This window comes from Lactuca virosa, chromosome 5 (assembly GCF_052849685.1).
Source record: "Lactuca virosa cultivar CGN04683 chromosome 5, Lactuca_virosa_CGN04683_v6, whole genome shotgun sequence".
NCBI classification, from domain to species: Eukaryota; Viridiplantae; Streptophyta; class Magnoliopsida; order Asterales; family Asteraceae; genus Lactuca; species Lactuca virosa.
Window position 1 is genome coordinate 231,611,139 of NC_136430.1, and position 24,871 is coordinate 231,636,009.

At 36.6% G+C, this 24,871-nt stretch overlaps 2 protein-coding genes and 1 long non-coding RNA gene across 3 annotated transcripts; 1 reads left to right on the top strand and 2 right to left on the bottom strand.

The window, feature by feature from the left end:
* Positions 1–491: 491 nt before the first annotated feature.
* LOC145112469 (putative F-box protein At1g67623) lies at positions 492–1,149 on the top strand. The gene is made up of 3 exons (XM_079048633.1): positions 492–631; positions 718–874; positions 967–1,149. Exons 1-3 carry the CDS (start codon positions 492–494, stop codon positions 1,147–1,149), a joined length of 480 nt encoding a protein of 159 aa, XP_078904759.1.
* Positions 1,150–15,207: 14,058 nt separating this feature from the next.
* Positions 15,208–18,046, bottom strand: LOC145115878 (uncharacterized). The gene is made up of 6 exons (XR_013711753.1): positions 17,861–18,046; positions 17,332–17,467; positions 16,562–17,229; positions 16,364–16,454; positions 15,890–16,076; positions 15,208–15,551 (listed from the first exon to the last, which is right to left on the bottom strand). It is a non-coding gene; the product is annotated as an uncharacterized LOC145115878 (long non-coding RNA).
* A 1,820-nt stretch (positions 18,047–19,866) lies between these two features.
* On the bottom strand, positions 19,867–22,989 carry RHF1A (RING-H2 group F1A). The gene is made up of 8 exons (XM_079052234.1): positions 22,693–22,989; positions 22,060–22,106; positions 21,844–21,906; positions 21,655–21,745; positions 21,349–21,557; positions 21,142–21,240; positions 20,751–21,060; positions 19,867–20,160 (listed from the first exon to the last, which is right to left on the bottom strand). Exons 1-7 carry the CDS (start codon positions 22,834–22,836, stop codon positions 20,772–20,774), a joined length of 942 nt encoding a protein of 313 aa, XP_078908360.1. The 5' UTR covers positions 22,837–22,989; the 3' UTR covers positions 19,867–20,160; positions 20,751–20,771.
* Positions 22,990–24,871: the final 1,882 nt, after the last annotated feature.

Below are 24,871 nucleotides of genomic sequence, written 5' to 3' on the forward strand. Positions count from 1 at the left end.
GGAGGACATATGGGCCATTGGTCAACATATATCATTTGTGCCGGTTGTATATTAAAATTTAAAATTTTCAAATACTTAATTTTGTAGGAAATATTAATTTTTTAAATAATTTTATTAATAATTTAGGGTCCCCGATCAATCCCTGCTGAGTCTGATTAATCTCTTATCGCCAGTCGACCGCCGAGCTACCGACGAGCGATTTTTACAACCTTGATTAATTAAAATAGAAATTGATTTTTCTTTTAAATATGAGTTTGTACAAAACTACCCTTACTGATTAAATACGAGTCATTGTATGTATTAGGATAATTTGGTCATTTTGTAATGGAACATCTTCTACGCGCCATAATGTTTTTCGACGAAACACGTTGTTTCAGTTCTTCACTCTGAAATTCAGTCACTTTGAAACATCCCCAACTTAAAAATTCTGACAGACAAAAAACCCTAAAATCAATTTCGCAGAATCGTTATCTTAGTGAATGTTTATTATTATGGAAGCCAGTACTTCATCTAAGATTCAATCAAGACATCAAACGAAATTGCTATCAAACATGCCATTTGAAGTGATGGAGAAAATAATAGTCGAATTGGCAAAAATTTCAGCAGTCGAGGCTTTCAGGATGAAGAGTGTGTAATTTTTTCCTTTGATCATTCTATTTCACAAGTGTATTTGAGTTGTCTTTACATTATCGAGCGAATATTGTGTTTCGTTTGCAGTTGCAGATTCTTCAACGATGCAGGAAAAACGGATGAAGTATATAAACATATGGAGTTAAATGGATTACGATTTCGTGTTTGCTCTGACCAGAAACATACAGTTGTCAATAAATGCATAGAGATGAGAAACCCACATATTATATTCAGGAATGGATTGGTACGTTGTTGTATATATGCATAGTAGTAATTAATCTGTTACTTGTTTTCCATAACTTTAACTAGAAATTATGTGTTTAATGTTTTTTTCAGATGAAGTTATTTTTCTTAGAAGCTGAACATGAAGGGAAAACGATGCTTGAAGAAGCATCTGCATTGGGACATTTAGATTCAACATTTGTCCTGGGAATGATGCTGATGGCTGAAGGGAGACATAGGAAGCACGAAGCTTTGGACATGTTGAACAATGTTTACCGCAAAGCAAAAGGTAAGTAGAATCTTAGATCAACTTGTTCTAAGGTTCATCTCCACTTAAATAGGGAGGGGAGGAAACATGTACACTTCCATGGCTTCCATAGATCTTGTGCATTGCATAAGTCTGTAGGTAGTGTGTTAGACGCTTTTGTGAATGGATACAAATGGGTGTTTATGTGTGACATTTGTGTATGGGATGCTTGTTTCGTTAGGTTTTCTAGGGAGTTTGGTATAATTTATGAGTAGTTTGTTGATATGTACTTTCATATTATGACAATTAATGCTATGTAGATTCTTTTGGTTTAATATAAGGGACTAAGAGAGTTAAAGTTTGGAATGATGTTTGAGTGATGTTTAAATAATGTTTGAAATTTGAATAATGTATTTTGGACTTTTAATATTAGTGTTTATATTGTATTGTGATTATAGTTGTATGTAGCAAATGTTTGTTCTTTCCTAGTATTAAATACATATAAAATACATTTGTAAAGGCATAAACAAACATGTATTTTATTTTGGACTTGGTAATTTGGTTTAATATCAGCTAGTGGAGTTCCCATGCTTTTCATAGGGTAAAAATGTAAAGGAATAAACATATGGACTAAAAGTGGCAACAAAGAAAAAGTATTGTGGCTGAAATCAAAGTAAAAAAAGTTACTATAAAGATAGGGACTAAAAGTGGCAACAAAAGAAAAGTATTGTGTCTAAAATCTAATGTAAATAAGTTTACTATTAAAATCTTTTTCCACTTTTAGTATGTATATTAGTACATGATTATATACTAGTAATTCGGTAAAATGTTAATATAAATGTATTACATTATGGATTATGATATATATGTTATTTTTGTCTTTTTTATTTTAACAATCAGAAGTCCAATATTACCTAGCTATAAAAGCCTATAATATTTGAATATGTGTTTTGACACAAATACCCTTAGTATTCACATATTTGGAATGATTTCAGGGGCAATTTGGTCTTTTTGCACTCTAAATTGTTAAGGCGCCATCATACATCTGACGTCACGTCGGCGTTCCAGTTCTTCAACCATTCATAACATCTCAACTTTTCCGGACGATAAATATGTATACAAACACTAAAACCCCCAAATCGTCTTAGAATAATCGTTCTCAAAAACGATTTTCTCCGATAATAGAGACTCTTGTACTCCTATCGACCAAATCAGCATAAAGTAAGTTTTTTTCCATACCCTGTTACACTGTCTTTCATATTTACGCTTAATTTTTAAAAAAAGAAATTGAAATCAACTACTGCAATGTGTATTTTGTAAGTAGAATGTCGAATACTAGAATTCGCCTTTCGTTAGATGATCTCCCACTGGAGCTTTTGAGTCGGATATTTGTAGTATTAGGGTCAGAATCTACGAAAGACATCGTTTCTACAAGACTTTGGTAATTATCAATAAACATCAACTAATGAATGTATATTTGATGAAATAAAACTTTATTTGTTTGTTAATTACTGTGTATTTAAATTTTTGAAGTTCAAAGAAGATGTATGAAGCAGGGGGTGATCCTCAAGTGTAAAGAACGGCATGCATTGACATGTTTGAAGGAATGGGTCCCAAAACTCTGAAAGCTGATTCATTTATACGCACATGTGCATTGCATAATAACATTGAAGCCATGTATATACAAGGAATTGTATGTGTAATTTCAGTAATTATATGTAATCTAAATATACCATTTATTAATAATTTGTGTCATAGATGTTATATATTGATATTGATATTCTGTCAACAGGATGAGTGCTTTTATTATGGCAATTTTGATTTAGGATTGACTTTGTTGAGAAAAGCAGCTGATGAAGATCATCTTGAGACAATTTATTTGCTTGGAATGATCTACATTTCAAGAGGGCCTCATCAATGTGATGAAGGTATGTATATATGGTATATATGTAAATTAAATTATATATATAGTTAATTAAGGCATGTTTGTAGTTTGAGGTTAGTATTTAGTTGTGTTGTGTTCTATAATATTTACTGTTTTATTGAAAAGGGTACATTGGATTAATTGATGGATATTTTAATGTGTAGGTTTACAATTACTTGATGCCTATTTTGGCTGGGCAGTTCCGGATGATGGGGAGTACACGGGTGTTGTTGATAGTGCCAAACAGTTGTTGCGGGCTATTGATGTTGTTCATAGACTTATAACGAATAACATCACATTCCAATGTCAAGACCCACGTCATTCTGTTAAAGGTGCATTGGCAATAGGCCATGAAGAGGATGAGGATCGACAAAGATATTGCACGGTTTGTCGTTGGTATGTAGAGTATGGTAGGTTTTGTATATTTCTTAAAAATATTAATGGTTGATAATAGAATGGACATTGAATATTAGTGTTCTTATTGTATTGTATATGAAGTTGTATAGTACTACTATAATTTTATTTTGGTTCTGTTAAAAGGGCAGTTTAGTCATTTTTGCTTGCTATGTTGTTTGAGTAGGATGAAGTATTTGTAAAACCCATGTTATTTTTGTGATGAAGTATAGTTAATGTAATTAAAAATAAGTTTGTAATGAATTCGTTATTAAGGAAAATAATCTACATAGATTATATATACTTTAACATGCCCGGTTAATGTAATTAAAAATAACTTTGTAATGAATTCGTTGTTAATTATTCATTATAATACTATGTTTTCAATAAATTATACACAACTTGATTAGCACAACTGGCTTAACTGCTCCCTTTTCTAGCATAAGCTTAAGTTCGAGTCTGCTTGCCAGCAATATCTATTCATTTTTACATTTTTTAGCCATTAGTTTATGCCACATATTACCAATTCAAAAACATTTCATTCAAACCATATCTTACAAACTCCAATGATCATAATAATAATTCATCCATAGTATAACAAAATTAATTAAGCATACAACATCCCAATAAATGTCGTCACAAATTAGCTATGCGTTTTGTTCCATAGCAAAACAAGCAAACGAAATCATATTCCATAGCATAATTTCCTAGCAAATACCTACGAATGGTACTTCCATAGCAATTCAACTATGGAATTGGTTTCCATCAGAAACTCCGTTGCATATTAACCACGATGATGAATTCTATAGCAACAGTACAACGGAAAGTGATTTGGTAACAAATGTCGTTGGAAAATTGCTACGAATTTTTGTTCCATAGAACTTTCGGTAGCATAATACCAACGGATATGGAGTCGGTAGCATTTTCCCTAGCAACTCCCACTCGCGCTACCAGAAATAAAATCCGTAGACAATGTGGTAGCAACATTGCTATGGAACGACATTCCATAGCACGATCCATTGCAGATTAACAACGAAAATACGTTCCATAGCAATCTTCCCTAGCAAAATCGCGTTTTTCTTGTAGAACCCATCTGAAAATGAACCTCAATACTCTGTCCTCACACACAATAAAATGACCAGGCCCGCTCGGAACTATCCTCTGACATCTATACTCATAAGCCCCAGCTTCCTCTCAGATACCCCCTCCAATACTGAGCACAAGGTCAGCTCCCGACCCAACAGTGGAACCTCCAAGGCTACCCCTTGCACACCCAAATAAACGACTTTACAAACTTCTTCTCACAATAACTATCTCAAATCGTCATGACACACAAACTCACAAAGTTCGCTTTACCTCAAGCGAATACTACAACCCTATATGAGTTCGCCTCACCTCCGACCTCTGTCGTCTACCACTCACTAGTTCCATGCGTCTCGTGGTCCTTCCCATACTAACGAACTGACCCACTCATGTCTAAGACATCAGATGGAAACCATTACCTCTCAAAATAAAATCCATCTGAGAAATTGGAATCTCATCCTGCCTACTCAATACATAACTAGAGCCCGAATCAAGCTCGAGAGTCTGATTGAACAGCAGAATTGGAACCACTCAATTCCAATCTGATACTCATCTCATGACCCGAGATCCGCGAATTCATGCCTACACCACTTCTCACCCCTCCCTAACTCGAGATATAATGATTCCCGACCATCACGGAGACCCCAGTCTCGCCCCTGGTTCGGCCACCAGGTTCCCAAAAGACTCAATTGGTAAGACTACCCAAGTCTAAGAACTCCTCTGCGTCATGCTCTGGCTACTGAATACTACGGCTCCCCGTAGTTGCAACATTCGTCCCTATTGACTAATCAGTGATACAGCTCCCCGTAGTCTTAAGGCACTACCTTACCGACTCGTGAATGTTATGGCTCCCCGCAGGCTTACGACACTCTCTCACTGACTCGTGAATGCTACGGCTCCCCGCAGGCTTACGACACTCTCTCACTGACTTGTGAATGCTATGGCTCCCTGCAGGCTTACGACACTCTCTCACTGACCCGTGAATGCTACGGCTTCCCGTAGGCTTACGACACTCTTTCACTGACCCGTGAATGCTACGGCTCCCCGCAGGCTTACGACACTCGTTCACTGACCCGTGAATGCTACGGCTCCCCCCAGGCTTACGACACTCTCTCACTGACTTGTGAAAGCTACGACTCCTCACAGTTTCACAATACTCTCTCACTCGTCGTGGGATCACCCCACGGTTTTTCCCTGATAGTCCCAAGTGATTACTCTCACTCGGATCCACTCGCTCTCTCATCAACCCATAATCTCATCCTCGAGTTATCACCCCACTGAATTCACTAACTCATGCACCACGGTCCAATCATAGATAGGTACACACACAAACCGGATTAAGCATTACTGCTCCTGATGACAATCATCGCAACAAAACACTTTCTCTCGCTACAATTCACATTGTTGGATAATCCCGTTCGCTGACAATTAGCTGAAGGGCTCCCACTGGAATAATAGTCACTCGGTACTCCACTTTCCATATCATAAACTCAAGTCTCAAAATAATCCAAACATTTAGGGCATCATACTCGGATACCTCGGTACACCATCACAGGACCTCACGATGTCTTGCCTCAACCACTGATCTTCCATTCACGGCATCATACTCGGATACCGCAATGCACCCTCTCAGAATCTCACAATGTCTTGCCTTGACCACTGATCTTCCACTCACGGCGTCATACTCGGATACCGTAATACACCCTCTCAGGATCTCACAATGTCTTGCCTCAACCACTGATCTTCCTCTCGCATAACTCGTAACCTCGAAAATACTCCAACTCACAATTTGAAACACGGAGGAATCGTCAATGACTAAGAACACGTTGACGACAATCCGAAACCCCATCCTCTACTGCTCAAAACCCATGCGAGAATACTCATACCGTCTATGAAGTTGGTTGACAAATCAACTGTTGCCCTTCCCGGAGTGCATATAACAACCCATACATCGAACTAGAGATTCTCAACAGTCGAAAGTGGACCTTAACGAGCCAACCGCCTCGAACTCAACCACTACAAACTCGAAGAGTTCCTAACCACAATAAGGTCCCTGACTAATGGCTACTCGCTGTGGATACACTCATCCTTTCCTGAACACGTACAACATGTATCATTTCGCTCTGCAATTTGCCTCATCCACCAATAACCCAAGTCTCATGTGTCTGTACCGCAGATCTCTGTAACCAGTTCTCTAACCGCACTTAAACAGATCGCTGATCCTCTCAATAGAATACCCAGTTCTCCCCCACTCAGGGTTTGAACCATCACCAATTGGCATACCAACAGTCTACTCCACAAACTGTTTCACCAGGTACATCACACTTGACTCTTGGAATGTACAACGTAACACTCGATGATCTTCCCGATAGAGACCCAGCAACTCCAAACATCCTGAATCTCAGATGAAATCCTTGCAATCCTCCCAACGTGACTGCCTCTAGTCATCCCGAAATCTCATACTGACACACCACCAGATATCCCAATTGTCTCGAATTAGTCACGACTCTCAATCTGGAAATAATGCACTATCACACACCTCGTTTCCGATCCCTCAACATACATTCCATCACGTAGATCATCATATAAGCAAGAAACCTCACTCTCACAGTCGTTACACAACGTAGGCAACAAGGGTCGTTGCCCCGGCATACTCCTCTTGATCACCTGGAACTGCTGCTAAAAAGTATGCCTTACTCAACTAAGGCATCTCCTTGTCCTCATCCATCTCAGTCCCCACTGATGACTCTCTCACGGTATAAGAAATACCTTGCAGAAAACATACCACAATTACTCTGGTGAAAATATCACAACTATATGCTACCCCACGGGGTTTACCACCAAACTATGAAACCGGAAGCTTGTTATCCCTTTCGCTCCACACGAGAAGCAGAAATAGTGAAATTCTCGTCATAGAAGTGGCATCTCAACCATCGACCGATCACTCGTTCCAGACCGCAATCCTCCACAGCGTATTATCTCCACTTTTCTCAAATCCTGCGACTCCAACTAGTAGTTCACCAGTCAAACTCCTTGGGATCTAAACTCAATTTTCCTCACAAGGTACACTCCATCGAAGCTCAACCGACATGTCCCTCTGGCCCCACAGTTTACGATATCCTTCCTCAGTCTGAACACCCATTGTCGGATAACTGGTAAAGATGGAAATACACTCTGCCACGAATCATGGTACCCGAACAATGTTATCTCCCCTTAACCTGCTATTTAGAACCTCTGAGATTCTCCCTGTTTCGAGTATTGTTTCTCTACTTTTAGTAGTATGGGCCCATACTACGTGCCACATCTACCCATACTTTCCACACGGATCGTCCCAGATTTCCTAAGTAGTTGCTCAACCTTCTCGATCACCAATCCCGTTATACATGGTCGTTCTCCAGCGAATACTCTCCTCTATCAGCGTACTCATCTGATTAAAGTATCTCCATAGGCTCTTCCTAGGTTCTCACACTTCTCTGCCATCAGCTGCTGAAGAGCTCCTTATGATGCCAACCATCTATGTCACACCCCCAAACCGGAACGGCGGAAACGTTCGGGGGTGGAGGACGTTATGTATAGTATCACAACCATTGCATCATAGTAATCAAAGTAAACACAACAATTACATTGATTAAGTAAAACATTTACATATGTTTGATTCATGTTTATATATACATCAAAAGTATAACAAAAGTAAAAGACGTGACTCTATACGCTCCGTCTTCTCAAAATCTGTGCGAGGTACCTGTCTACTGATTTCCTGATAATACAAGCAGTTTTGAAAGAGTATCAGCGTAAAGCTGGTGAGTTCATAAGCATGTTTTTGTAATGAAAACCTGTCATTAAATCTGTAAAATGTTTGTATGCTTCCCAAGAAAATCCAATATTTTCTAACATAAATGTTTGAATACTGTATTCTGTATTAGTGTATAATGTATTAGTGTGTATGCCTGGTTACCACCAGCTGTATTGTATATCGTTGTTTTGAATGAAAAAACCCTTTGTATGAAAACCCTGTCTATCACCAGTAATGAATAGAATGTTCCGTTTGAAAACCCTGGTCACCACCAGTATGTATAGTAGTTTCCTTACTTAAAATAAAACTACGAGTTGAAAAACCTGGAATCCTCCAGTTGTATTATGAACTAGTTTTATTAATGAACATAAAACTAATGAAGAATGAAATCCCGTAAACAATAAGGTTAGTTTATACTATTGTGAGTCGTATAACCATGCTTGATATGACCTAGTGACCTTTTCGACGTTCTTCAAGTGTCGGTTAAATGACATTTGTCACCCCAGGCATGCCTGCTTAACTGTAGCTAGCAGTTCAGGTGTGGGATTATCAGTCCCGAATAGATCTATTCACAAATCTCACGCTCTCCCTCCAGTAGACTCTGGTTATACTAGGATAGGATTTAACCTGTACCCCGAAAGGTACAATTGAAGTGTTGTCTCACAATCCTGTATTAACTAGTTTACGTGTAGTTCTGTATTGATCAACTGTATTTGTACCCTTGTGTATACTTTGTAGGGAAATAATTATACTTAAATAATTATTTAATGTTGTACTCTTGAAATCCAAATGTAGTAATGTATATCATAAACTAAATCTGTCATAGTTTATATGTTTTTCCATGTTAAACTCTGAATTCGTAAAACTGTGTATTGAGAATCCAAACTATACCTATTATAGTTTGCATGTATGTTATGTACTTGGTTTATGTATCGATCTGAAAACTATGCAATTTTTTACTGTAGTTTGAAAAAGTCCCTTATGCTCAGCATGTTACAAAAGGGATAAATATCTAAATATTTTATAAACATGTGGAAACCGTATGATTGTACTAGTTGCATCAGCTTTAAAGGTATTGAAATCCTTTTGTATAAATTCACAAAATCATTTGTGTTTGGCTTGTATTCCCCCCCCCCCCCCCTGAAAACGTGAAAATAGTAAAAGCATAGGGGTATGAACTCACTGTTAGTTGCGTGAAAGTGTTGGACAACGAAACTGGGAATGAAGACCCTCGAGTTGATGTATGCGGAACTCAAAGGGATCCTAATAACAATTAATACATATATGTATTTTACTAGCGAAACCATTAGTTATAGTGTTGGAATAACACTTGCTTTCAGTTTAAGTATGTTACCGGGACTCGATTGTATCGGAAAAGCGGGTTTGCAGCCAAGGTTCACGGTGTGAGGGAGTTTGCGGGCGTGAAGGGTTTCCGGTCGTGAACTATTCTCGGCCGTGAACAGCCCCTTGAAGGGTTTACGGCCGTAAACGGTGTTCTTGAAGGATTTATGAATCTTTGAAGGGTGTACAGCCGTAAACAGTCTGCGGCCTTTGAAGATTTGAAGATTTGAAGGGTGTACGGCCGTAAACTCAAGAACAATGATGTTGGATTCGATGAAAAACGCGTTTTAGCTGCTCCAAAACAACCTCCAAAGGTGATTCTTGATGATTTTCGGAAGAAAAGAGGGTGTTTTGGTATTTACGGTCGAGAGGTAGAGAGAGAATGAGAGAGTTTTCGGCTAGGAAAGTTCAAATGAAGGTGGGAGTCTCGTATATATAGGCTGGGGGTTTGGTCGTGGTGCGGTCCACCTGTCACTAACCGTAAATGGGTTTACGGCTGTAAATGGGTTTACGACCGTGAACTCCTCTCAGGCAGAAAACCATTGATTTTTCAAAGGAAACTCGGGTTTTTCGCGTGATTTTGATTCCGACTCTTATATAAAGTTTAATTATATAACTAAATGATTTTCCAAATCAAGTAATTTGACGGAACTCGATAAAAATTTAAATTTTATTAAGGGAAATTGGCTAACGGTAACTGAAAAAGGTTCGGGTTGTCACAATCTACCTCCTGAATATCGTCATATTCACTTAGTAGCTGACTCCCATCGTCAAGAGTTCCGCAAAGCATGAAGCAAGCAGCATTCGGGCATCGAATAACCTCCACCGGCACATAAAACCACTCTAGCATACAACTCCACTTACTCTATCTACAACTCAAAAGGCATTATCGATCTCAAGAAACCCTACCTATCGTGGGTATCTAACTACTCTCTCAGTAGATTCCTCAAATGCACATATAGGTGTCTCTCCTAGATTACTCCTCGACTCGAAGTTCTCTCTAAAAGATTCCTGCTAGATACTCCTACTCAGCATATACTCAGGGAAAATAACAGATAGCAACAACTCTTAGGCTAAGGTATCACAAATCAGGCAACTCTAGCCCTAAAATATGAAATACCTAGCCTATCCTCTAGCATGCATCCCTAATATCTCATGAATATCTCATAACACAAACAAGTAAGGGTATTTTGGGAAATCATCGTTCGGGCTCTGGCTTATTCTACACACTGCTCCATCTCGTTTTCTCTTTAAACTCTTTCTCGTTTTTAGAAAAATCATTTCTTTTCTGAAAAAGTTCTCAAATCCTCAGTTTGAGTCCGGACATACCCGAGAGTACATCCAAAACCCTCAAACCAAGGCTCTGATACCAACTTGTAACACTGTAAATTTTTAAACAAAATTTTCATTTTAAAATCACATAATTCTCATTAACAAATTTCACAAAACCCCAAAGTGTCAAATCATCAAAAACACCAATCCATAATTGTTTAATAAAAATCCAGGATCCTCAAAACATAACTCCATCTCATGTGTGTACAATCAAGCCGACGCCTTCCCGCGATCCTGAGAAGTACCTGAAACACGTATCACATAACACGGTAAGCACGAAGCTTAGTGAGTTTCCCAAATATACCACACACATCTCATTAGCCTCTCACGACTATGGACCCTCCGGTCATGTGTCTCGGTGAAGACCCTCCGGTCTCACAGCTCGGGTCGGACCCTCCAGTCCTGTATCTCAGCGAAGACCCTCCGGTCTCACAACTCGGTTTGGACCCTCCGATCTTAACTCAGTAAGGCACAAAATAATATAGCATATATCACAAAGACAAGATGCATAATAACATATAACTCAATATAAGCACACAGGACCCTCTGGTGGACAACTCAAATAAGACCCTCCGGTCACTCAGTAAGTATAGTGAGAAGACTCACCTCGCAGAGTAAAGCAATGTATCCCACACTCGAGCAGCTAGTCTAATCCCCGCCCCTCCATGGCCTCCAAAATCCACAGTTGACCAGAACCCTAAAGTCAACGGAAGTCAACAGTCAAAGCTGACCCAACTCTAAAAGTCAACAGAGGTCAACACTCAAGTCAACAATCCATGTTGACTCAACTCGCCGAGTATAGCTCATGAACTCGTCGAGTCCCACAGAACTCAGTAAATCGCGATAACCCGAGTCTACTGGCCGAGTTGCTAAACAACTCGTCGAGTCCATCCAGCGTCCATAAGACCAGGAAAATCCCACCTACTTGTCGAGTTGTCTCATCAACTTGTCGAGTCCATTCTGAATCCAGGGATGGGTAAAACCCGTTCAACTCGTCGAGTTGTCTCATCAGCTCGCCGAGTCCGTAACGCGTCCAAACTATCGGTGTAAACCCTAACCGACTCGTCGAGTTGTCTTATCAACTCGTCGAGTCCCTTAAATCTATTTTCTCATTCAGACGATTTTAGAAAGAAATAAGGTCTCATACTCTAGATCTAGCCTCCTAAGGCTGAAACATCACGTAAAGCTGCAAGCTTTACGTTCATGCATGGCATATAGGGCTTAAAATGTCAAAACAAGCTCCATAAAGGTCTTTATGCTTGAAGACCTGCCCAAAGCTTGATAAATCTCGAATCTTTGGGCTCATGGGGACTCATATAGCTCAGATCTGTAGTCCCAACTTCCATGACCAGCTCAACAACTCCATACCAAAAGATGGATGGGATAAAGCCCTAAAACTCTCTAGAAAGAGATCTAATAAAAGGAATGATCAATGAGATAGCTTTTTACCTCCAATTGACAGCTAGCACCGAAAGAACACTGGATCCAAAGCTTCTTCTCGTTCCAAACCTCCTTGCTCTTCAATCCTCTTCTAAAAATGCACTTGAACACAAGATCTTTAGCCTTTCTCTCTCTCACAACGACTACAGCTCGTCTAGGGTTTCTCTCAGTGTGTCTAAATGGTCAGGGAGGCGGAAATGAGGGCTTAAGGGCCCTTAAATAAGGTGCAAGCCCTAAAATTAGGGTTTTCTCAATACAGACTCAACTCGTCGAGTCCAGCCCTTCGGCTCGACGAGTAGGCTTCATAACTTGTGTGGCCAGCTCAACCCATACACGACAAGTCGGGACCAACCAACTCGTCGAGTAGGTCCTCCAAAGTGCATTAAAACTCTTAAATTACTCATCCAGGATTCGGGGTGTTACACTTTGTCAGTGGAAGTGTGCATTTGCTTGAAATGCTACCTTGATGGTGTGGAACGGATACAAGACATTGAAATACTAGAAGGTACATCATTGCATGTCGAACCACGAGTACTTAAGGAAGAAGTAGCAATGGGAATGTCGGTGTCACTCACCCTTGAAGAGCCCGAGTATGAGAGAGGATTGCGCAACGACATGACGGATGATGAATAAATAGAAACAACAATGACTACGGACTTGGAATGAAGACTACGACAACAACGATGTTTTATATTTTATGTCGTTATTAATATTTGAAGATGTATTAGTTTGACAATTTGGATGTTTTGTGTTTTTATGTTTGAAATTGTATTATGTATTTTCAATATCAAAAACAAAAATGAAGAAAAATGGTTGAAAATTGCTAAAAAAAATGTTGATTCAAGTTGAGCAATTTTGTGCATACATATACACATACATCAAACTTAAAAAAATAATAATAATAAAAATAAAAATAATAAAAACTATGTCTATGTTTGATAAACAAGAAACAAAAGACAAGAAAAAAAAAATGAAAGAAAGATGCATGCATTAAAACTCTTAAATTACTCATCCAGGATTCGGGGTGTTACACTTTGTTAGTGGAAGTATGCATTTGCTTGAAATGCTACCTTGATGGTGTGGAACGGATACAAGACATTGAAATACTAGAAGGTACATCATTGCATGTCGAACCACGAGTACTTAAGGAAGAAGTAGCAATGGGAATGTCGGTGCCACTCACCCTTGAAGAGCCCGAGTATGAGAGAGGATTGCGCAACGACATGACGGATGATGAATAAATACAAACAACAATGACTACGGACTTGGAATGAAGACTACGACGACAACGATGTTTTATATTTTATGTCTTTATTTATATTTGAAGATGTATTAGTTTGACAATTTGGATGTTTTGTGTTTTTATGTTTGAAATTGTATTATGTATTTTCAATATCAAAAACAAAAATGAAGAAAAATGGTTGAAAATTGCTAAAAAAAATGTTGATTCAAGTTGAGCAATTTTGTGCATACATATACACATACATCAAACTTAAAAAAATAATAATAATAAAAATAAAAATAAAAAAAAACTATGTCTATGTTTGATAAACAAGAAACAAAAGACAAAAAAAAAAAAAAAAAAAAAAAAAGATGCATCATATGTATGGGCCTGTGTGTATAATGCATAACTTCTCAATTCTATCCCCCCACCAAAAAAAAAAACTACTGGAAAGTTGAATTTTTTTTTGGTAAACCACAAACCAATAACTTTTACACTTATTAGCCCAAAAAAAAGCAAAAAAACTTTATATGCGGCGAATCGGTCTGAACCGGTTTTTCATGATCCGGTTTCGGTAAAACCGAACCAGTTTATATTAGTTCAGGATTTTTATAGGGTGGACCGGTTTGGAACCGAACCGGTGCAAGGGTGAACCGGTTTTGATTTTGTTGACCGGAACCAAACCGGTCCCGTTCAAAAAAAAAAAAAAAAAAAAAAAAAAAAAAAAAAAAAACTGGTTTGTGCAACACTAGTCATAAGTTTCTGTTTTAATATTAAAGATTAGAGATACGTAGTATTAATGAATCTTCTTTGCATTTAACAAAAAAATATATTTACCTTCAACAAATTTAAGAGTCATTTCTCAAATTAAACATTATTTATGTCCTTTAAGTAACGGTCATAAGATGACCATAAACTTTCATAAGAACAATATTTAAACGCAACACAAATTATTGTAACCGAAACTTAGTAAAAGCAAAATTAATTTGATTACCAACTTATGCCGCACATGAAATGACTTACATTAATACTTGATAGTAAAATGTAGGTTTTTTCTAGAATAGAGAGACGGTTGGATGAGGTTCTGTTTAATAATAATATAAATAAGTAAATCAAAAATTAATATAAATTGCTTATGGGCAAAATAGTCATTTTAGCTCAAATTTATAACAAAACTAAACCATTGGGACCAAGACTATAACTGCGATGTTTAATGATGTAATGGTTATAAAAAGAAATGGGAGTGTGAAACGTTATGACTTAAGACTACCACACCGAACATTTGTGTGATTTACGCTTTAATTTATAACTAGATGGGAATCATGCGTGCCCGTTGGCGCTGATTTATTTTATTTTTTGTTCTTTTAGGTTGTATATGTACTGCAACATACCATTATATTGATGAAAATATATTTAACATACAAGAGATTTTTGGATAGGTCTTATATAGAAATTTAGGAAAGGAAGTAGTTGATGAAATGATTATTGTCCCTGCAATTACATATTCAACATGGTTAAGTGTTTTAAATAACCACTCCATAATTAAAAAAAACAAAGATCGGTTAAAGAAAATACAAAGTGGGTAGGTCACCAGATTAGAGAGTGCAACCAGTATTAAAGCCCATAAGGTATCATCATCCACGGAAATCGATAAATAACTAAGCACTTGAAATACATAAATAAATAAATGTCAAGATTATTGTACGGAAATAATTATATAAGATTGAAGTGTTGAAACTTAAAAACACTCACTCGCATTGCATTTTTCTTCTTGCTGCAAGGCATCCCACCAACCCCGTATCTATAACAAAAAAAACAGAGGTTCATAAGGAAACACAACTGCAACCATGGAAGATGATGGAACTTTAGCAGCAGATGTAAGAACATCAAGTGTCCCCTTCACCAGAGGCTCTATCAATTGTGCCTAATAAAAATTGAGAAAAAGTTATATTAATTTCCACCAAAGGATAAGTTAGGAACATACAACATATCTTAAAATGTAAGCATGGAATTTTGAGAGCAAAAGAAGGAAGAAACAAAAACCTATGGCTCAGACATTGAAAGCAGAACAGGAAATGCTATATGAAAGACACAAATCTATCATTTCATCACATTTGAATGTCAAAATTAAAACTATTTTGTCTAAATAAGTTAATTAAAACTATATTTTTGATTAAATTTGTATTTTAAAACCATTTCTTTAAGTTGAACATGCGAAAAAAGTCTTTTTAATGGAAAAGAAAGAATAAGTTGGAACATTACCTTTTTCGCCTAAAATATGGTAGCCGATCTTGTGTAGAGCCTGAATTTAAATCAGGTTCTCCACTGAGCATAAAAGCAAGTGTTTGGATGGTAACATAATCTGAATCGTTGATGAGGCATCAGGCTACTATAACCAAAAAAGTCATAATTATCTAATATGAGCAGCTGATATATTGTATTTCAAAACCTGCAAAAAAGAATAACATACAGCTATAAAACCACCATAAAATTCTGTGAAAATCTGTATACAAACATTGATTATATCCAAAGAGTAGGATCCAAAGATAGATCCATTAAGAATAATGTTAAGCCATATGATATCATTGTACACATTAAAAACTTTACATTCTTTTAATAACATAATCTGTCCAACAGTAAATCAAAAGAAAAGCATTATGTTACCATCCAAACACCATATTCCTAATAAACTACAATCACATGTGGGAGCAAGTAAGCAACTGGAAACTTTTTTACCTGCTAAGATGGAAAAGGGAAGACGTAGAAAACAGAAAGAAGAATATTGCACAACCTACAGATTCTGTTGTAGTTCCATCTGCTCCCCGCACTGATAATCAGAGAAACATAATGTATCAAAACTTAAAACAAATTTTCTATAGTTTTAAGCCAAAAGCCTATAATCAGAGTGCTGAAACATGAGTAAAAAAAATTTACCTGAACATCTGATAGCTTTCCCTGACATTTCATTAACAAATCAAATAGGCATTAGTGGAAAAAGTTGCAATTCGCCTCTGCCTTGAATGCCCCCTTCGATTTTCCTATTTCCATTGTCTCTCCCATACCTCTCGCATATGAAAACCGCTATGCTCCTCTCTTCAGTTTTTAGGGTTAGAGAGGGACTATGAGAGGCAAATATGCTCTGTGATTATACATACCCTGAACAACAACTTATTCAACTTGCATATTTAAGAACAAAAGTAGAAATAAATATTTCATACTCTGAAAATCAAAATATAATTAAAATAAAAACATTTATGTAAAATATTAAACCTGCCGATGAACATCTGCTGCCAGTCGAATTGAATCATACATCATGTTTTCTAATCTCTCCAAATCAGATGTAGTCCTCCATAAAACTTTGTTTTACACGGAGATCAGGTGAACATTAATTGCTATAAAATAAGAGATACCTGCCCTCTACTGAGTTTTCATTTTCGTCTTGCAAACGTTAAACTTTGTTCTCCGGTTCATGGGTATAAGCCTATCCAACCATATAGAACTCTCTTTTTTAATGATCGTGAACATGCATCAGACTCCATGTTGTTGATCATTCTTTTTTGCCTCGTTTTTAGTCATCCATAATGAATTGAGCTTCAAAGTACCTATAAGAATTTAGAATGTCATCAAATTAAAAGGGTATATATGGAAATAAATATCGACCAAATGTAACCTCGGAATTGTGACCTCTAAAAAGAATAACGTACAAAATGAAATTACTACTCGGCTTGAAGATGTTTTGTTTTGGGTTTACCGATGCTTCCTCTTCTGATTTTTCTTTCCACCATACGGCTTAACCTGCTCTTGGTTATTTGCACTGGTATCTCCTCCAAATGTAATATCCTAACATATAAACAAAGTCAATTATTAATTACATGGTTTTAGATTTCCTCAAACGATGATTACTTATGATTTCTGAATATTTGAACTACTTTCTTTTCAGGGCATCAAAAATACGAAATACAATTATGATTTTTTTACGGTATTTACGGTATCATATAAAAGTATAATTTTTTTTTTTTGGGTTTTACTAACTTACAAACTCACCTTACAGCAAAAAGTTTATATATTTCTTTCTCTTAAAGGCTTTCATTCTAATGAAATGATTTCTTGACAAATGAAACATATTTTTTAAATTCTAATGGAGTGAACCATCCGGTTCTTTCCTATATTGCACAATATCAAACATTGCCTACTTCTAGCAAGTTACTATCATAGAGTGATATGGATCAATACATTGTTCAGGTGGTAAGTCAGCCGTAGTGGACCCAAAAGTTTGGTTTACTTGAATTTTGCCACATCCCTTTCCCCCTCTTCTCCAAATCTGTTACTACACTGTAGGTAGTTGGTAATTGTCAGATTCTGTGTAACATCGCAACAGAAGTTCATGAAAAAAGATATAAAAATTTAAACATGTTGCAGAGAACCCCAAAACTTTGGGTAAAGAATAGATGAAGGATGTGACTTTAATAAAAAATTCAAAAAAAAATGAGTTTAAATTCTAAAATTTGGCGAAATTAGGGTCAAAATAAAGTAATTTAAAGATCAAGGGTGGCTTTTAAGCTGGTCAGCTGCAGTGCACAAGTCCGCAGGTGTCCTTGCAACTGTCATCAAGACAAATAAAACCAATACATATATGGTTCCATCCATGACTGAATAACAACCCGTTCAAAGGAGTGGAGATGGATTTGAGAAACTTACTCAGAGATGTCGAACATATGATGGTTGAAGGCCGCCGGGTAGGGCGCTTTCACCAGAACCTCAACGCACCGGCGACAGTATGACGGTGCACTTTGTGTTTGCTTGTGGTATAGCCAAAAAGAGGAAGCAACAGTTGGTGGCGGCTGCTTGTTTGTTGTCGGTGTCGGAGTTTGCTGAGAAAAAAAAGGGCGCGCCGGTGAAATTACTTTGCCCTAAAAATTGGGGACTTCACCTGAGACGTCAATTCGACGATTTGATGTCCATACATAACAACAGTGGAGGTGAGAGGAGAAGCAGAAGCGGAATTTCTAAGACAAAGGAAGAGTTGTGAGAGGCAGTTATCGACAGAGCGATGTATCGATTGACGGATGATTTACAGAATTGGAAGGAGAAGGGTAAGAATCGCCTTGAAGGGATGCAGAAGAAAAAAAAAAAGCGGTGGAAGCTCTATCTGATTGAATACAATGGTGGTGGGAAGAGATACAATTAAGGGTGAGTAAGCAAGGAAAAAAAGGGGAAGAAGGCACGTATCTCTTGTGTTAGAAGCTGACGGTGGTGGAATAAAGCGCGAAGTTGGAACCAAAGAAAAGAAAACAACGAAAGCAAAACTCTAAGTGTCAAAATAACGAAAACTTAAACTTCCGTGGCCAAACATGAAAGAGAAAAAACTATACTGTTCCCCAACTTTTTAAGCTTTTATGTTATATATAATTTATAATAAATAACTATTAATTTATTTATTTATTCTACTTTTGACCAATTAATAACAAACAACTGTTTATTTAGTTATTTATTCAAGTAAGTAAATAATATATCTATATATTATAAATATTGTATCCATTTCTTCATTTATAATATTGTTTAGTGTATGACAATATAGGTTCACATATAACCAGTTGTACAGTCTACTAGTTTACTATTTGTTCTTTCCAAATTTTTCTCACCGGCTCTTGTCAATAAAGTCAACAATTAGTTTTACAATTTATTGTGTGTTTTTTGCACACTATTCTCAACTGGCTTTTCTCAACAAGTCACAATTGTTTGTTGTGTGTTCTTAGCATCATCCTTCCACTCAAAAAATCTGTATTATTTTTGCTTCTTGCAATATCTATCTCTTAACCATTTGAAACTCTTTGAATATTGCAAACTTATTGGATTTTCTTTGTTTGGAAATGAAACCATAACAACATGGATCTTCTCTAAAGAAACTCTCAAGTTGTGAATCAACTCCTTTCTTTTGTATTTGTTTCTTAGACCTCTCCCTAGCTTAATCTTTTTCAATTTCATCCCAAATTCCCATGGGTCTCATATATTTTGTCGGTGGTTTTATATTCTTAATCTCCCAAGTCATTTTCATTTTACTTGGATTTCCTTCTTTGTATCACCTTACGGATTTTTTTTTTTTTTTTTTTTAAATTTATCACCAATGTTTCCTTGCCTCTCCCCCTATTTGAAAGCATCAAATGGAGAACCATTCGTAGATGTAGTAGGACAATCATGCTTCCTTACTCCTAGGACAATTATATTGTGACATCATACCATTAAATAAAGCATATTCATGAAAAAGAAATTACAATAGAGCCAAGAGGGAAGGATTTCTCCAAGAAAATCTCTTTCCTTCTCACCCATATTGTTTTAGTAATAATCCTAACCACACACAAAATTGTAGTCATTGTTTTTAGAAACATAAGCCACCTCGAAACAATGTCAAATACACTTATTGATGTTATGGGAGATCCGTTCATCAGTGTATGTCACTTTGCTATTATCACTTGTAGAAGTAGAGCGCGATTTTCAACTTCCTTTAGCAAGTGAAACACCCATCAAATCACATTCTGTAAGGAACGTACAACATAAATTGTTCACAGCCCATTTGTTACACATGACATGACATGACATGACAGGCCATATTGTACTGCATTCAACAGACATTGAACACGACATGACCAGACCATATTGTACTGCATTCAACAGACATTGGACATGACATGACCAGACCTTATTGTACTGCATTCAACAGACATTGGACACAGACGGAGGACATAACATGACAGACTATATTGTACTGCATTGGACACAGACGGATGTCAACCGGAGAAAAATTGCAATATTTCGTCCCACCCAAAAAGGTGGGACATGGATTTACTCTGAATCTCTCGTTTGTTAAAAAGACGTAAATGCCCTCCTCATCCCTAAGGCTATTTTTGTTATGGGGACAGCATAAACACTCTAGGGCCATTTCTAATGACGAGGATGAGGAAGGGCATTTATGTCTTTTTCACAAACGAGAGATCAAGAGTGAGTCACTGCCCCACCTTCCACCTTCTTGGGTAAGACAAAAAGTGCAATTTTTGTCCCATTAAGCCAAATACTGTCTTGTACTGTGTACTGTGTAAATGGGGTGTGAAATCATGATGTGGCTAACCTGAACGGATCTACACGGGTCCTAATTTGAACTCAAATCCCCAGTAGTAGCAATATCAATATCAGAGGAATTTCCATGAAGGGGTAGTGGTAATGGCACCACATTATCTTGTGAATTTTTTCCTTTAAAAGTGATTGGGTTAGATGAAGGAGAAGCTTTTTTTGAAGTGGGATCCAAGCGTTCAAAAATTTTAGCAATTCCTGCACTCATTTCTCGCTGAACTCCTCTGCTTAACTCTTTAACTGGGCTATTTTTAGCAAGTAATTTCTCCTTCAAACCTTTAGTGCTTTTTGAGAAAGATTCCTTATACCTACCAATTGTGTTAAATCATTTTAAAACTCCAACAGTATTTTAGAACAAACAAAATGAAAAAGGTTAAAAAAATTCATACCTTGCTGAAGCAGCAGAAAACTTAGATTTAACAGACTCTGAGAATGCATGCATATCAGCTGCTATTGCTCTTCCATTTGGTGACTCACTTTCAACAACTCTGCAACAACATGAAGATAAGTTAAAGAGTTATTTCTATAAACATTATACAAAAGTATAAATAGATAAAGGTTTTGGTTTTACATGATTCATGTATTAAATGAGATACCTAGGGTTAGTGTGGGAATCTCTGTTATCCTGTGATGAAGCATAGCCTAAACTGTGGAATTCTTCAAGTGGAGTATACACTTCCTGTGCAATTGACGAATCTGCCCTTGGAACCGAAGGGCCAACTCCTGAAAGTCTCTGTTTGTGCCTTCTGCTACCAAAACTTCTCATAGTTTCTTCTTCAAAATGGGTATCATTGTATTCAACTTCCTGAGATTAACAGATTGGTCTAAAACCGGATCAAGAACAAAATTTTAAAGGGTATTCTTGTCTTTTGTCACATTAACATCTGGACAACAAAACTTACATGATCAACTTCAGGATCCTCGTATATATGGCGAACAGTGAGAATGGATCTCATGCTTCTTTCATCCTCAATCATTGATAGAAGCTCTTGACTGAATTTCCACCAATAAAAATATAAAAAAAAACTCAGAATTTTATAGGCAATAGTTAATGGGAAAAAAGGAAAGAAATGGGGGTATTCTTTTTATACCTGGTTGGATCCTTTAACACAATCAACTGCCAGCATATTGGGCATTCTTTACTTCTTTGTGACCTGAAGAAAACAAATTTCCACCAACAATCAAAATTCAAAACCTGTGTGTATATAAGGGTCATAAAGCAAGCAATGTCATTATTTGAAAAGGGGAAGAAGATAATAAGATATTAAAATATGATCAAGGTTAATAAGAATAGATTATAATTATACCACTCAAGAATACACTGGAGATGAAATGCATGCTTGCAGGTGGTTATCTGAATGTGGGAAAAGAATATATAATGGTTAGTGATTATGAAGATATGGATTAATAAGATCAAAAGTAATCCAAAAGTGCAATTACATGGTATCAAGTTCACAGATAAAAAAAAAAACAGACACACCATATGTTTAATAATTTAGTTCCATTAATTAACAGCAAAACATCAACTAGGAAATTGAAACCCCAATTAAAGTGAAATACCGTTGCTTCAAGGGAAAAAAATTACTCATTGTTGCATATCGAAATACTAACAACCATTTTCAGTGAATATAGTTCGACTAGATCATAGGCATCATATCATATGTTATTATTACAAATTACAATCAACCTATAATCCCACAATCCTTTCTTTTTAATTTCGAAAAGGTGTAATTTCGCAACAAAAAACTGGTAAAATTTTGATATTCTCTCCGAAGTCCAAAATACAGCAATTTCCACATCAGGAATCAACGAAATACTAGTAATGATGAAAAAATTTATTCGAAGTTTCTCTAAAAATTCATCACTCTGAAGTAGAATCAAACTGTTGATTATATAAGATATTAATACACGAAAATTAGAGAGGACGACAGAGTATATACAGTGGGAGGGTTATCCTGGGAATCAAAAGCGTCGAGGCATATACTGCAGACATCCTCCTCTGATGTGCGATCATCAGCAGCAACACCAACTTGAGGCATGATCGGGCGACTTGCCATTGATGAAAGTGGTGGTAATGAATCCATGTTTCGGTAAAGACAGAGAGAGACCTAGAAAATGGTATGGAAAGAGGGAAAAGTCAAGGGAGGAGTTATGGAGTATGGAGAAAGGGGCAGAATGGCAGATAATAACCCGATTCACACGCACACTTGATTTGAAAAGCAAAAAGCGGTGTTTGGTGACTTGGTGTACTGTATGAGTGCATATATGGCGATGGTCTATTGGTCTTTGGGTTTGGCAGGCCATCCGCTAAAACATTTGTACGTGTCCTTTTAAAATTTTATAATATTACAATGGATAACGACTTAAAACGGGTAATATATTATTGGATTTGTACATATTTGGTCATTGAGTTTATTTTTTGTCCATATTTACCTTTTCAACTTGTTAAACTGTACACATTCAGTCCTTATGACCGGGAAAAATGACTTAATAAGGTAATATATTTATCATTTTGTACACATTTAGTCCTTAATATTTTTGTACACATTTAGTCCTTAATATTTTTTTGTTTCAAAATAAGTCATTTTTGTTTTTGTACTCATTCAGTAATTATGAATGATTTCTTTAGGTTTTTCTCACGACATCTTATGTGGGACAATCATTAATGAAGTGTGTGGGGCTATTGATGTTTATGTGTAACGTCTCATTTTCACAACAAAAAAAAACTTCATTTTTAAATAAGGCAAAACTCTCTAATTATAAATCTATTATTAAGAAAAAACGTTTATTCCAAAATATATTAATCGAAAATCAGAGTAATATAGGAAACACGGAATCCTCAATACTGTTGATGAGTGTATACAGTCCTGTCTTCGCCTTCCCACGATCAACGATAGAACCTGAAAATATAAACAATTGCGTAAGCACAAAGTTTAACGAGTTTCCTCCAATATACCCGATACAACAAACATATTATCATGCATAACGGGCTCACACTCATCAGATTGGAATACTAGGCCCAATCAGTCATCGAACTGGAATGCCAACATGCAACAGATCCAATCAGTTATCAGACTGGAATACCCAGGGTTTGTTGGTCTGTCGCCTTAACCCAACCGCTTTTCTCGAGCCTCCGTGCCTACGGCTTACAGCCGGCCCACACCAGGTATCTTGGCCTACAATATATAGCACGACTGCCTCAACCTATCCCACCACCATATGGCTATCACACGTAAGATGTCGTGAGAAAAATTTAAAGAAATCATTCATAAGTACTGAATGAGTACAAAAACAAAAATGACTTATTTTGCAACAAAAAAAAATATTAAGGACTAAATGTGTACAAAAATATTAAGGACTAAATATGTACAAAATGAGAAATATATTACTCTATTAAGTCATTTTTACCGGCTAACTTGAAGTAGTCGGTCATAAGGACTAAATGTGTACAGTTTAACAAGTTGAAGCGGTAAATGTGGACGAAAAAAAAAACTCAGTGACCAAATATGTACAAATCGAAAAATATATTAACCTTTTAAGTCATTATCCCTATTACAATAAAAAAAAATATTCAATTACACTTGATTTTGATTCTATTATGAAAAATTATAACGTTTTTTTAATGATTAAATCTATGGTACCGGCTACCGTTTGCAAAATGTGTCTCGTATACGATTACCATTTACGTAACTGGTTCATTGGCTGACATGGCCTCCATGTCGTTAAATAAAATGTTTGGGTAGATGGTGGGGTTAAATTGAACCCAAATTCATGTTTTAGACTATCAAAAACAACAACTTACAAAAGGGAAAAGGTGAATGGCTTCATCCTCTTTGGTTTGAAGTGTTAGTCGAAGGACAAGGCAATATGTGAGGAATAAGTGTGACTGTGAAGATGAATGCAGAATGTGGATTCACACGAGTGTTCCTCCACTTCACTCAAACCAAAGCTCTGATACCAACTCGTAACATCCCGAAAATTTCAACAAATTTAAACTTTTAAAAACGATCATTTTCTAATAAAATGTTTACAAAAATAGTGTTCTCAAACATTATTTGAAAATCAGAGTTTTCCAAGATCCGATCTGTTGTAAAACCAATGATGTGTACAGTCACGCAT

What these genes read in the sequence shown, in the direction of transcription:
- LOC145112469 (XM_079048633.1), top strand. Translation starts at nt 492, where the DNA reads ATGGAAGCCAGTACTTCATCTAAGATTCAATCAAGACATCAAACGAAA. An exon ending in GCTTTCAGGATGAAGAGTGT is followed by an intron (nt 632 to 717) that starts GTAATTTTTTCC and finishes TTTCGTTTGCAG; the next exon opens with TTGCAGATTCTTCAACGATG. An exon ending in TTATATTCAGGAATGGATTG is followed by an intron (nt 875 to 966) that starts GTACGTTGTTGT and finishes TGTTTTTTTCAG; the next exon opens with ATGAAGTTATTTTTCTTAGA.
- RHF1A (XM_079052234.1), bottom strand. Translation starts at nt 22,836, where the DNA reads ATGGATTCATTACCACCACTTTCATCAATGGCAAGTCGCCCGATCATG. An exon ending in GTGTTAAAGGATCCAACCAG is followed by an intron (nt 21,746 to 21,843) that starts GTATAAAAAGAA and finishes GTGGAAATTCAG; the next exon opens with TCAAGAGCTTCTATCAATGA. An exon ending in TTTTCTGCTGCTTCAGCAAG is followed by an intron (nt 21,061 to 21,141) that starts GTATGAATTTTT and finishes CACAATTGGTAG; the next exon opens with GTATAAGGAATCTTTCTCAA.